The 14,234-nt window shown below is 36.3% G+C and overlaps 2 protein-coding genes across 2 annotated transcripts; one reads left to right on the top strand and one right to left on the bottom strand.

Annotated features, from left to right (window-relative positions):
- The first annotated feature begins 861 nt into the window (after positions 1-861).
- Positions 862-1,824, top strand: LOC126494256 (putative olfactory receptor 2B8). Its single transcript, XM_050131512.1, has one exon. It carries the CDS (start codon positions 862-864, stop codon positions 1,822-1,824), a length of 963 nt encoding a protein of 320 aa, XP_049987469.1.
- Positions 1,825-6,011: 4,187 nt separating this feature from the next.
- Positions 6,012-6,965, bottom strand: LOC126494273 (olfactory receptor 2G3-like). The gene is given in 1 exon segment (XM_050131527.1): positions 6,012-6,965. A coding segment is annotated over 1 exon segment (954 nt).
- Positions 6,966-14,234: the final 7,269 nt, after the last annotated feature.

The following is a 14,234-nucleotide window of genomic DNA, read 5'->3' as shown; positions in this document are numbered from 1 at the left end:
TTTATCCTCGTTGTCTTAATTATATTAAGCAGAAAGAGGATTCTACAAAAATAAAAGAAAAGAGGAAAAGGAAGTATATTTGTCACCACCAACTGATACTGCTTTTCAAGGGTAGCAATTTCAAACTTCTATTATGCAAAAGTATTAAGAACCTGCAGGAATGTGCTTTACTCTCTCTGAGGCGTGAATGGGGTTAGGGGAAAGGTGGAGAGAATGGGAGGGGGGGAGGGAGGGAGAACTGGTATCGGTACATAAAATGAAAAAAAAAAAGGATAGTTTGTTCTCGTTTAAAAAATAAATAAAAGAACCTACAGGAAAGCAAGTTCAATTGAAAAAAATTATGCTCAAAAATGTTTTGAGTAAATTATAAACTTAATGAAGCTTCAGTGAGATTTTCATTTTCTTCTGTCTTAATAGATACAACACCTGATAACAAGTATCTTATAATACATCTTTATTATATTTGCCTTTTATTTCTTTATTTTTGTTTTGTATTTGGATAGCTTGCGGGAGCAATGGAGAGAGACAGAGCCTCACTCTGCAATCTGTGCTGGCCTTTCTTTCACATAAATCCTTTTGCTTCAGCCTTTCAAGTGTTGGGGTTACCAGTGTGAGTCACCTTGCCTGATTCTAATTTGACTTTCTAAAACTCTTTACTTGTAAAAATGTGGGTAAAAGAACAGATGACAGTCTATACATGTATAGCTGTTAATACTATTTTTTTATTGAGGAAATAAAATGAAGTTATTCATGATTTTGTTTCAGCATCCCCTATCCAGTTTCTTTACTACATGAAACATTAAGGATAACAGGACAGCAAAGCTCTATTATTGATATTTTTCAGTAAATGGAATTCCAGCAATGAGAAGGCTCAATAGCACCCCTCACCACACCAGTGGCTTTGTTCTGGTGGGCTTTTCGGAATGGCCCCGACTGGAGATGGCTCTCCTTGTAGTCGTCTCCATCTTCTATATATTAACCCTCTTTGGTAATTCAGCTATTATCCTTTTGTCTCGCCTTGATCCTAAACTCCATACCCCCATGTATTTCTTCCTGGCCAACCTTTCCTTTTTAGATCTCTGCTATACTACTTCTACTGTCCCCCAGATGCTGATAAATATACAGAGCCATGAGAGAAGCATCAGCTATGTGGGCTGCATAGCACAACTGTTCATCTTCCTCGGCCTGGGGTCTACAGAATGTGTCCTTCTCTCCATCATGGCTTTTGATCGCTATCTGGCCATCTGCCAGCCTCTGCGTTACACAGTTGTCATGCACTCCAAGTTGTGTCAACAGTTGGCAGCAGTAGCCTGGATAACCGGCTTCAGCAACTCCTTGGTGCAGACAGTTCTGACTTCTTTGTTGCCTCGTTGTGGGAAATACCAGATAGAGAATTTCTTCTGTGAGGTACCTGCCATGCTTCAGTTATCATGCGTTGACACCTGGGTCAATGAGGTAGAGATGTATGCTGCCGTGGTTGTCATAAAAGTTATCCCACTTGGGTTAATTCTTTTCTCTTATATCAATATTGTCAGAGCAGTCATAAGGATACAGTCTTCTGAAGGTCGGAAGAAGGCTTTTCACACCTGTGGGTCCCATCTTCTGGTGGTCATAATGTTCTATGGCTCTGCCATCAGTGGATATGCATACATGGCACCTAAGAGCAGCTCAGCTAAACTGAAAGGCAAGCTTTTGGCACTCTTCTATGGACTCATGACCCCAATGCTTAACCCTCTTATCTATACCTTGAGGAACAAGGATGTCAAGTCAGCAGTGAAGAAGATACTTGGAAGAGAGCAAGAACAAGGATGGAATTTAGCTTAGGTGAAAGCAGGTCCTATTGACATCCAGTCCTTGGTTCCAGAGGAGACTTGCTAACAGCCAGTTTTTCCTAGTCAGAAAAACTATCCTGATTGTGACTACTTGTTATTGTTTATATGAAATAGTCAAATAGTTGAACAAAGGCAAAAAATGATTAAGGAAATATTAAGTTTTATTAGAAATGTTGTGTGGAAAATGAATAGGGGTAGCAACTTTTTAAAAGTGTAAAAACACATCTACTTGAAATTTAGTCATTTTGTGCCATACACAACCAAAATGAAATAAAATTTCCTACCTTCAATATTTTGCATGTTATAAAGATAAAGTTTTATATCTAATCTTCCTTTAATCAGTATTTTGAGTTACCTTCCTGATAAATGAGTGGTTGTGGTAATGATCTGCACTGCTATGGCAGACAGTAATGAGAAAAGGGCCCCATAAAATCCTTCTGACTGTGTTACTTTCCTCAGTCTTCCTCACAATGTATTTAATCTCATATTGCATTGTGTAATAGATTTGTTTCCATTGTGATTTCTCTGCATGTAAGGAACAGAGCATAACAGATTTTTTGGTTCCAGTTTTTGATAGTATACAGGAATTATCTATCATGCTAGGGAATTACCATTACACTATTTGTTATTCAATAATATCACAGTTTTTATTAACTTAAGTCATTATCTTGTGTCCAATTTTTGAAGGAAAGATTTCATTTATTTTATGATGAACTTTTGAAAAATTTTAATATTATTTTTCATATAATATATTTTGACCATATTCTTTGCCTTCCCCCCAACTCCTTTATCATCTCTAACTCCCTACCCACCCAACTTCATGAGTTTTTTTTTTTCTCTCAAAAAGGAAATGAAAAGAGAAGCAACAAAAAACAAAAAGAATGAAAATCAAACCGATAAATCTAAAAGAAAAAGTCAGCAAGACAAAAACAAAACAAAACAAAAAGTACACACACACACACACACACACACACACACACACACACACCAACAGTATGGAGTTTGTCTTGTGTTAAGTAACTTCTCCTAAGCATGAAGCCTGCCATACTCCTCTTCTCAGTGCTGGATTTTTTTCTAGTTTGAACTTGTGACGGTCTTGTGCATGTTGTCATAGTCTCTGTTTGGCAGTCCTTCCTATTTGTAGCCCCTTAATTTTCTTCAGTTGTCTTATTGTTCTAGGTAAGACTCCAAGTCCTATATTGGATAGGTATGGAAATAGTAAACAATCTTGTCTTGTTTCAGAGGAAATGTTTTGAGTTTCTCTCCATTTAGGTTGATGTTGGCTATGGGCTTACTATAAATTGTCTTTATTGTATTGAAGCATATCCCTTGTATCCCTAAGCTCTCTAGGACTTTTACCAAGAAAGGATGTTGAACTTTGCCAAAGGCCTTTTCAGCATCCAATGAGATGATCACATGGTTTTTGTCTTTTAGTCTGTTTATGTGGTGGATTATGTCTATTGATTTAAGCATGCTGAATCATGCTTGCATCATTGGGATGAAGCCAACTTGATTATATTGGATAAGCCTTTAATATGTTTTTTAATGTTATTTATTTTTCTCAGATCTCTCATGGTGTTGATGGCTATGCTGATTGATTATAGCTTTGCCAGTTTACGAGCAGCAAGAATACCAGCTCCTCCTACAAGGCTTCAGCTGTCTTCTCAGTTCTCGTCATTAGTAAAAATCAGGCCGCTGGCCTCAATGGAGAGCTACTTCTAGTCTCTAGCTGACAAAGGCACAGTTTACCTTGCTACCAGACTCTAAAAAGAGAATAATCTCACAAAACAGGTTGCAAAGTAACTTTTTGCTATTCCTTTGTGAGATATTTTGTTCATAGATTTGTTGGCTATTTATAGCTGTGGCAATGAGAACATTTTCTGTAGATTTAAATGCAGTATTTGCTGCATAAGAGTTTTCTTGCTTTTCCCCCCACTTACGCCCTCTTTTTTATTACTCTTTAAGCTATTCCCAAATAACTCTTTTTGTAGATCATTTGTGGTGTCCATGAACTGATGTTACTACTTATATGAGAAAACATACTCTCACAGAGAATAGTACAGTTGATGGTAAAAGGATGATCCACTGTCAACACTATCACCCATCAACAGGATCTAGCATCCACCTGCAAACTATAGTGGCACAACAACAGCGCAAATGTTGTGAGAGTAACCAACCACTTTTTAAAATTGGATTATGGAATCACACCTAAAGGAACATAGAAATAAAATGACTCCCAATGGCAAATATAAAGAAAGAAAGGAAGAAAATTCCACGCACCAGGTGCCTGTCTTCTACAGAAATTTTTATGTAGTCTGTCAACAGGCAATTTTGTGAGATTGTCTGTATGTAAATTTGACTATTAAAGCAAAGAATGAATGATATCACCCTAAGGCCTCCTGGTGTGTGTGTGGTGTGTGTGTGTGTGGGGGGGGGATGGAGCAAGGTTCCTCCCTTGTCTGTGCAGAAGTCACACTACTGAGGTGTTTTGGGAAGGAATTCCATTTTGAAGAGAAAAGTCATGGCTTCACAAGGTTTTTACAGATATGACGGTGATTTTTCTGAAAGACAAGTGTTAAATCGGGTTGCTCCATGTGGACATGGACGTATACACTTCCCTAGGATCTGTCTGTTGGTCTGTCATCTGTATATTCACTGTATATTGTGGGCTCCAACAGACAATTTCAGCTCTGAGGAATCCAATAGCGTTCTTACTTCTTTGGTATCTGTATGCTTTGTGCACAAAGACACATACATGCATTAATAAAGTATGATAAGTATTTTAAATGGTTTTATCAAAAACTAGAGAAAGTCATAAGCAAAGCCACTGAAAATGTCAAGTATTTGTGACTGAGCCCTCCCTTTTGGTCTGCTGATCTATCATGCTTTCTGAATGCTGAATACTTCACACTGGCTCGATTCCTACATCTTTGTAGTAATTTTAATCAGAAATGAAAGTGTTGTAATTTTATTTGAAAACTGTTTATCTTTTGAGATCTTGGTTCATTACCTTCCCTTTGATTTTACTTAATAATGTTGGCTGTGTAGCAACGTCTGGCTTCTTGGAATCAGATAGAAGCAGTGAATAGTGGGTAAACTCTATTGTAAATGTAATAAAAATACCCACTAGTTAGCAATCTAACTTTAAACAGGACAGTTCCACAAAAAATTACTTCAAGCAATATCGGTAATCAAGCTTAATTTTTAATGTTATTAATGGGTTGTTTCATTTGATATTTAAGTGTTAATAAGACAAATTAAAGATAATTGGTGTAACTTTTAAATTTAGATTTAATGGCTTTAAGAAACACATTTTCTTCTTATTTTGCCCAATTTGAAATTTTGTAAGTTCTTTTACCTCTGCTTAGACTAGTTAAAGAAATCCAAAAGAACATGCATTTCACATTATTTAAACATTTAAAGAATTTTACAAACTAACTAGAGAAGGCTAAATCTGAGAACAGAGGAATTCATAATCATTTTTTAGTTCCGAAAATTTCTTGTCTAGTTTTGCCTGGAAGGGACTGGATTTCTAAGATCATGTTATTTTTAAAAAAATCACCTAATATTCTGAATACAGAAACCACAGTTCAGAAATCACCATCCCATGTACATACCTTGATATGTAAAATTAAAATTTTTGTGAAAATCTCATTTAGCAAAAACACAGGATGAAAAAAAAACTCCACTAGGAGACCCAATGGAGCAGATCAGGGAGGGAAAACAAAAAAACACAGGTGTATGGCTTAGACTAGGGCATTACCAGGAGACCTTGGTCCAAGGATATAGAAACGATGTCTCACAGGGTTCACATGAACACACTAATAAAGAATGCCTCAAAGACTTTTAGCTAGCATTAAACACACTTTAGACAAAAGAGATTGATCAATAGAAATCTTTACTTTAATAATATAGAGCCAGAATTCTTAATAAAAAAGTGACTATAAAAAGAGAAAAATGATTGCAGGAGTCTTGACAACACCAACTGTTTTCAGTTTATTAGATAATGTGATTATCAACATAGGACATCTCTGGGTACAATAACTAGGGGAGTGGTTTTATTGCTGGTAGCTCTCCACAGAGGCCTGCGAGTTTGGTTTTGGATATTCTGTGTCAGGGTGACCCTGGGTAATGCCTCCGGATAAGCACCTCCATATCACTGAAATCAGATACATATCTCTACTTCGCAAGAATTTTCTCTCTGGGGCTGTTATCTTTTCTCACTAGCCTTTTCAAAGCCCCCTGCACATCTTTGTTTCTTAAAGTGTAAATGAGGGGGTTTAGAGTAGGAATAACCACAGTGTACAAAAGGGTGATGAATTTCCCCTGACTTTGTGCATACGAGCTATTAGGCTGGATATAGACAGCGGTGCTTGTGCCATAAAATAGCACAACTACCAGCAGGTGCGATCCACAGGTTCCAAGAGCTTTGCCCCAGGTTAGAGCTGACTTTAACCTCATCAGTACTTGGGCAATGTACGCATATGATACCAAGATGAGTGCCAGGGGAAGGAGGAGTAGCACCAAGGAAGCCATGAATAGCTGCACTTCGTTGGCATGAATGTCTACACAGGCCAACTTGATCATGGCAGGAACTTCACAGATGAAGTGATAAATCCTGTGGTTCCCACAGCGAGGCAGGCGGAGGGTGATGGTGCCCTGAATCAGCGTGTTGCCCACTCCACTCAGCCATGCTATTCCTGCAAGAGCCTGGCAGAGCCGTGGGTGCATAACTGTGGCATAATGGAGAGGCCGGCAAACAGCAGCATAGCGATCAAATGCCATAACTGCGAGGAGGACACACTCAGTGGACCCCAGAGCCAGAGACACATAGAGTTGAATAGCACAACCTGTGGGAGTAATTGTCTTGGCTGGACCATGGAGGTTCCACAGCAGCTGAGGAACTATGCTGGTGGAAAAGCAGATATCAACAAAAGAGAGGTTGGTTAGGAAGTATTACATGGGTGTTTGGAGCACGGAATCCAAACAGGAGACTAGGATGATGGCTGTGTTGCCTACCAGCGTCAGGAGGTAGGAGATTAGCACTACCACAAAGAGGATCTTTTCAAGTTGTGGCTGATCAGAGAAGCCCACCAGGATGAAATCGCCACCTGAGCTCTCGTTAGCTGTCATCACTCTACCCATACAAAGGAGGGCGGCAAGTACAGAAGCGCATGTTAGATAAAACGGAAATGGAAAGGGATCAGAAATTCACTAGGGGAACATGGATCCTAAAGATGGAAGATAGGATATGTTCTATATAGGAGACAGGTAGGAAAATAGGAAAATGAGGGAGGGGGAGAAGAGGGGGAGAGAGAGATTCATGTTTCAATGGAAAGTCAAAGAATAAAGAGTTTACTGAGAATGAGAACTGTTAAAGGCACAGAGGTACACAAAGAACTACAAACAACCAAGGAATAGGAGTGGGAGAAACAGTCTTACCCAGGGAAAAGTGCACCAGTTCATCAACCAATCCCAAGTGGTCAGTCCTGAAAACACATACAAGTGACATTTTACAGTCTGAGTGGGACATATGCATATATAGATATTCCTAAATGCATGTGTGCATGTAACAATTATTGGAAAAGGCCATAAGTTTGAAAGAGAGCAAGGAGAGGGTTTGGAGGAAGAAAAACGTAGGGAGAAATGACATAATTATCAATCTCAAAAATAAAAGAAAAATGCTTTAAAAAGTTCAGAGCTAAAAAAACAGACCTTGTGAAAATTACTCAACAATCGATTGCTCAGTTTTTCCAAATTGTCTCATTTATTCTTTTAAGAAATTTACCTTTTTTTCTTCAAAAGCACTGATAAGATTACCCACGAAAGGTAGAAAGAGAGTTGTCAAATACATAAACAGGTTTTTGGTAGGTATCCCATTGTGGCAGTAGGAAAAGTAACAAAGATGCATTTGGGAAGAAAAAGTAAAAGAAATGATACTGCACATCTCTACCTGAAATGTGTGTTTGTAAAATGCTGAGAACAAACTATACATCCATAGTGACTTAATTGTTCATTAGACATAATGCATGTGTTAGTTGTCTGCCAGTATTTTTCTTATACTTTGAAAGCAGGCAGTCTTGAGTAGTTTAGCAGTCAATATAGAATGCTCTTGTTAGTTTTGAATAATTTTAGAGCCTTGAAAAATAATTTTAGACTTGTGAGTTTTATTTTTATGTCACGGTAACTAAGACTTAATTAGCCACCTTTGAACTTGTGTTTTATAAACTATTTTCCTTGTTATTGTAACTTCAGAGTATAAAACAATAGAGAATATAAGCTCAATTGATTTATTACTTTATTTAGATTTCTAAAACATTTCTTTGTGTATATACATTGTACACAGTACTGTGCTACATAATGTCATTTTCATACACATGTATATTGTATATTTAGGGAAACCCCTTAATTTCCCATTTCATTTAGTTTTATCATAGACTTTATATGAATATATTAGATAGAAAGCCTTATAGGTGACCACTTATCTTTTGACTGTAATGCTTCATTATCATATGTCCATAAAAATAACATAAAAAATGCATATTACTTAAAGTTATTATTTATAAAAATGCCAATTTCCCATGCTTTCATTTAATCAAGTTCTGCACAATTTCATCCTCCTTTCTCTTTTCAGAATGATACCTAATATAACAATGTTACTTCACATTTAATCATGTTTTAATTCCTTTATTCATTCAGTGTCTCCTAAGATTACTTTAGTCATGCTGATCAACTTCTACCTACCTGTAAGGGTCAATTTCCTGGGCATCCTTTTTGAAATCCTGAGGGGTTTTCTTTATAACCATGCAAATTTACACATGTGTCTATTTCAAAGAGCAGGGGGAAGGAAATGCTAAATGTGCAGAAATGCTTCTTTTAAATATCTTTTTAATATCTAAAACAAACAAATATTTTTAAACAATAGGATAGACGTTAACACACTTTTAGTAAGTTTCTGTCTTAACCATCTTATTAAATTGTCACTCTCCCATTTTTCCTCTCTTAACTAAGAAATGTCGTTTAAAAAATTAATTAAATAAAGGGTGTGATAAAATAGTATGTTTCTTAAATTATCTAATTCAAATTTAACATATATGTTTATATTCATTTATCTGTTATTATTCATATTTAATGAAAAAGGTAAGTATTTTTCCCTAACTGTATGCACTTCACATTGTTCATTCAAGGTACTTGACTGCCCTTAGGAATTGTGTGAAACAATATTTTTGAAACCATATTTTAACATTATAATGCTATAAGTTTTTCCAGAAATGTTAGTGTTTTTGTAAAGGTAGCTGCTATATATTGTATTTTTAAGCTTCTTTACTGATATAGCCATGATTTCTTAATGGACTGATGTAACTCAATCTTGTTGAGGAAATAGAAGACATGAACATCTTAATTTACTTATGTTTTAAATGCAAGTATTTAATATAAAATCAATGCTTTTAGTTCTCTATAATTTTTCAGAAAATACAGTGATTCATAATCAAGGAAACACGAATAGTTGCCATGTATACACATGAAAACAGAGAGGCATAGACTGTCTCCTCAGCAGTACATGTATGTCCAACACTATTGCCATGTTATGAAGAAGTTCATATTTTAAAGAATCTAAGTCATAAGGAAATTCTGTCAAATGGAGAAATGATCTTTCTTTGTTACGTTATCTTTGCTTTTTCTATTTCTGAACATATGTTCTACAAACTTAAGGTAACTGTAAAATATAAATTATTTAAGTCTAAGTTTATAATGAAATTTAATTTACTATGTTATTAAAAAAATTTTAAACTGCTTAGAATTCCAAAATACATATAAATAATTAGCTGAGTCACTTAAAGAAAACCGACTTGGCAGTTGATGAAAACATTACTTTCTTAGCTAAGTTTGTATAACGGTGGGATGAGGAAAGGAAGAATAGGTGGGTATTATTTCCTCACCTCTGAAAGTTTTGTCCCCTCATCCTTCCAATTACCTCCATAGGCTGAAAAGATGTTGCTTTTCATAAACACAAGACTCTGAAAATGAATCTTTGAATCCAAGTCCAAATATCAGATGTGAGTGCTTTGGCCAGAGCCAGGGGATATTGAAGTGTATCACTGCAGCAGGAAATGATGCCAGCCCAAACTGGGATCTGGGGATCCCTTTATTCCTAAAAGGGCAATTATCATCTGACACAAGAGTGACCAAGAACAAAATCTTCTGGGATACTGTATTGTAGTCACTGCTTCTTCACAGGTAGGTCTTTAATATGAGATGTTTCCAGGCTGTCAAGTCACATGCTGGACTTAGATTGTGAAGAAAGTGAGAATAAATTTCTTACTCTGAGCAAGTCTCAAGATTAGATAACTAATTCTCATGGAATCATCTCCCTTATTGACATGATTAGTAGTCTCTGTATAATCAAAACATAAAGCTTTGAATAGAGGTGAATATATGACATGGCAACCATTGTCCTAGGAATGAATTTTAATATGTGAATTCTATTGAAGAGAAACAAGAGTAGTTATTTTGACAGTTTTATCCATATTATTCAATTTTTAGAAAAAGGTTCTGTGGTCAATAAGTTTGAAAGGTCTCACATATAAACTTCTTAAAAACTCCCGAAGTTCATTGGAACTTCATTCGAATACATAAAGCAAAGCACATGCACTATAGTTGCTTGAGCCTACTTTGTTCCAAATCATTTGCCTACAACCATTTCATTGAGTGATCTTGAATAATACATCTTAAGAACTTATATAAAACAGATAGTAAGACAAGTGTAGAGAAACGTCATCACAGAAACATGCATTTAAAAATGGAGAGGGTACCTTCTTATTGACATCAGTCATAAATCAATGCTAATAAGCAAAGGTCTCATGAAGAACATAGACACAAACACAGATAATCCTTCTTTGTGATAACTTTCAGTAGATCCTAATAAATAATGCTTAATTCATTTGATGTCATATCTAAAAACAAACTGAAAACAGGCATATACATTGGGGAAGAGATATATAGGTTATGACCATTCCATGCACAAAAATATCTGTCATGTTGAGATAGGTTTAAGGAATATACCTCTCTCTATGCCTCTAGAGCAGAAATAAGACATCATCAGATCACTGTTTGATAGAGTCTAAGTTGGCAGTAAGATTTTAATGCAAACTTTCTTTTAAATAAGCTATTAAGCATTTGGAAATTTTGACTCATTAATTAATTGATACTAGATAAGCTCCTGGTGCCCTGGGTTTCTTGAGTGAAAAACTATTGTGGCTAGTTTTATGTCAACTTGACACAAGCTACAGTTATGAAGAAGGAACCTCAACAGAGAAAAATGTACCCACCATGTTAGCCTTCAGAAAGCAAAACAAAAAACAAAACAAAAACCCTGTTGCTGATTTTCTTGTTTAGTAATTAAGGTGGGAGGATCTAGGATATTGTGGGTGGTGTCATCCCTTGACTGGTGGTGCTCTAAGAAAACAGGCTGAGCAAATAATAATCAAACAAGCTAGTAAGAAGCACTTCTCTATGACCCCTGTATCAATTTTTGCTTTCAGGTTTCTGCTCAGAATTCCTTCCCTGACTTCCCTGGATGATGGGTTGACTAAAAATTGTAAGTTTAAATATTCCCCCCTTTCCCAAGTTGATTATAGACATGATGTTTGATCTCAGCAATAGAAACACTGCATCAAACAAAGGATAAAAGCCTGGCAGCCAACTAGAGGGCCAGCATGTCAAATCTGACTGCTAAAAACACTGATGTCTTGAGAGAATCACACAAAAACTACATCTGCTTACTGCTGAAGTATAATGTCAGCTCCAGAAGGTACTATTATAGCCATGACTGCATCAGACAATTTGAGCCATCCTTGCCATCACAAACCCTGATGAATTTCAGATACTACTCATTCTTAGATAGTCTCAACTCAGGCATTGGCAGGAGCATTTCTCTGCAAGTCCAATAGCAGGGCCATGATTGATTCAAAATCAGTTCTTCCTATTCAAGGTTCATCTCAGAATTTCCTCTCAAAACTTTTTTGTTGTATTGCAAAGACTCTGTAAGTTGTGTGTTCACTTGAATTTGATTCCAGGAGCTTTCAAATTTCCTCCCTGAACCCATGAATGATTCATGAGTCTTTCAAAAGTGTCTTGTTCTATTCTAGGTGGTTGTATAGTTTCTGTGCTCTCTATATATTGATTGTTGGTTTACGATAATATGATATAATAAGAAATTAACATTATTCTTTCATGTTTTTTAATATTTCTCTTATGTCTTAACAAACAAAAATTATTAAAACTGTTTAATGTTGAAACACAAGATCTGAATTTACCTGTAATGGTTGCATAGATTAAATCATCACTCATTTGCAACAGAAATAAAGGCCTGGAATAGATGAGTTCTTTGATGGATTCTGCCAACCATTTAATAAAGGACAAATACCAACACTCAAACTCTTGCAAAAGGTATTAGAACATGGACTTTCCCTCTCTTTTTGTTGCACAAATAAGGTTAATATTACCTCATTTGGTGAAGCCAAACAGATCTATCATGACAATAAAACTTAAACCAACATCACATGAAGTAAGAATAAAGCAATAACAATCACCCACTACACACCAGAGGGATTTCGTCCAGCAGAATAGTAAAACAATTTACACCCTATATAATTTTTCTAAGTTATCTATAGGTGTATGATATCAGTAACACAATTATTGAAGATGATGAAGATTCCATTTCATGAAATCCAAAATATTTTCAGGATTAAAAAAAACAGATAATAGATTAGTAACAAGAGGAAATAACCAACATCTATAATAAACCACAGTCAACACATTATGATGAGACTAAAAACTTTATTTGACTATCACTAATAAGATAAGAATATAATATTTATGACCTTAACTCAAAACTCAGAGTGCCTAGGCATGAATAAATGCTCTGGTTTGTATAATTTGTTCTCCAGGAGATCACATGTTGGACCTTTGTCATCAGTGTGGCAAAGTTGATGCAGTGGAAAGATGGTTAGACTATTGGGACACCCTCCTTGTGGATGAGGTGATTCAGATGTTTTGTGATAGAACTATTTCTCAGGAGAAATGGCTGCTTCAGTGTGAGGTTGCTTTGCCCAGAGCTATGGCCCCATCCATAAGGACTCTCAGGAGGGCAATGCAGTGACTCCTGAAACTCACCAGTGAGAAGAGATTGTGAGTCTCCTGGGGAGAGTAAAATGAAAATGACTTGGAAAACAGAAGAATTTTAGTATAATATGCTTAGGGCTCATTGTTTTCCAGAATAGAAGAAAGTGCAGTGCAGATGTGTTCTAGGAGTAGTAATGCTTGTGTGTGTGTGTGTGTGTGTACACGTGCGCACGTGCACATGTGTGATACTAGGACATTACCTTGAAGGATGTGGTGCTCTCTCCTGAGACACAATCTTTTTGAGATCAGGCATGACTTTTTATCATAACAGAAGATTTTCAGTACAATGCAGAGATGAGGATGGGGATTGTCTGTGTCCCCTGTATGCAGTAAGGAAAGGATGAAGAGAAAGTCAGGAGTGGCTAATCAGAAGCAGAAACTACTTAATTATCTCTTCAAGTACTGTGATTGGAGGTAGGTAACAGTTAATTTATCAAGACTAGGCCTGTGAAGGGTGAATTAAAGTATATAAAAGGATATCTGATACTCAAAACATTTTCCAGTTCTTTTATTCTAATTACTTACTGTCTTTTTCTGTTAAGACTTTTATAGTTTGTGTAGACTTGAGCATCCACCTCAGAAAACAGCTTTCTATTGCTATTAATCACTTGTTTCCTGGTAAATTAGAATTCATTTGTCACTGTGATACTCATGTTATATGGTACGTTGTAATCTAATCAAGCGATCCCACACTTTCTTCTGGGTTGACCTAAAGTGTCACTCAGCTGCATAAATGGTCCTTGGTGAGTAAATGTGGTAAGACCGGGAAAATGGGAGTAAGCATCCTAATTATCTTTTCCTGCTCAATCTACAGAAATTCTCTCACTTCCTGACAGTTTCTACATGCAGAAAACGCACTGTTTCAGATACAGTATCTTACAGTGTGTCATAACTTACAAGACCAGACAAGGAACTGAACCCACCAATGAACTTTCCTAACCTTCTGACACCAGGGGAAAAATGATGTTTTTCACCTGTATCATTCACAAAACAGAACAACGTATAGTGAGCTTGACTTGGGGCTCTGAGATGTGTAATGTATCATGCAAAAACCAAGACTGTAAGATATCAAATCCTCTCATCTCATGCACCATCTCTTGCATATAGCTTGTTGCCAAGTGAACCTCCAGACCTTACCAGTTCTTAGGGCACACATTATAACACTGAAGGCCTATGTATAAAATAGAGCTGATTATTGGTATAAAACCACTTAAAATA

Source organism: Alexandromys fortis, unplaced genomic scaffold (assembly GCF_014885135.2).
Source record: "Alexandromys fortis isolate MF-2015 unplaced genomic scaffold, M_Fortis_MF-2015_v1.1 scaffold_372, whole genome shotgun sequence".
Classification (NCBI taxonomy): Eukaryota; Metazoa; Chordata; class Mammalia; order Rodentia; family Cricetidae; genus Alexandromys; species Alexandromys fortis.
The sequence above is the reverse complement of the archived record's forward strand: the minus strand, read 5'-3'. Positions and strand labels throughout refer to the sequence as shown.

What these genes read in the sequence shown, in the direction of transcription:
- LOC126494256 (XM_050131512.1), top strand. Translation starts at nt 862, where the DNA reads ATGAGAAGGCTCAATAGCACCCCTCACCACACCAGTGGCTTTGTTCTG.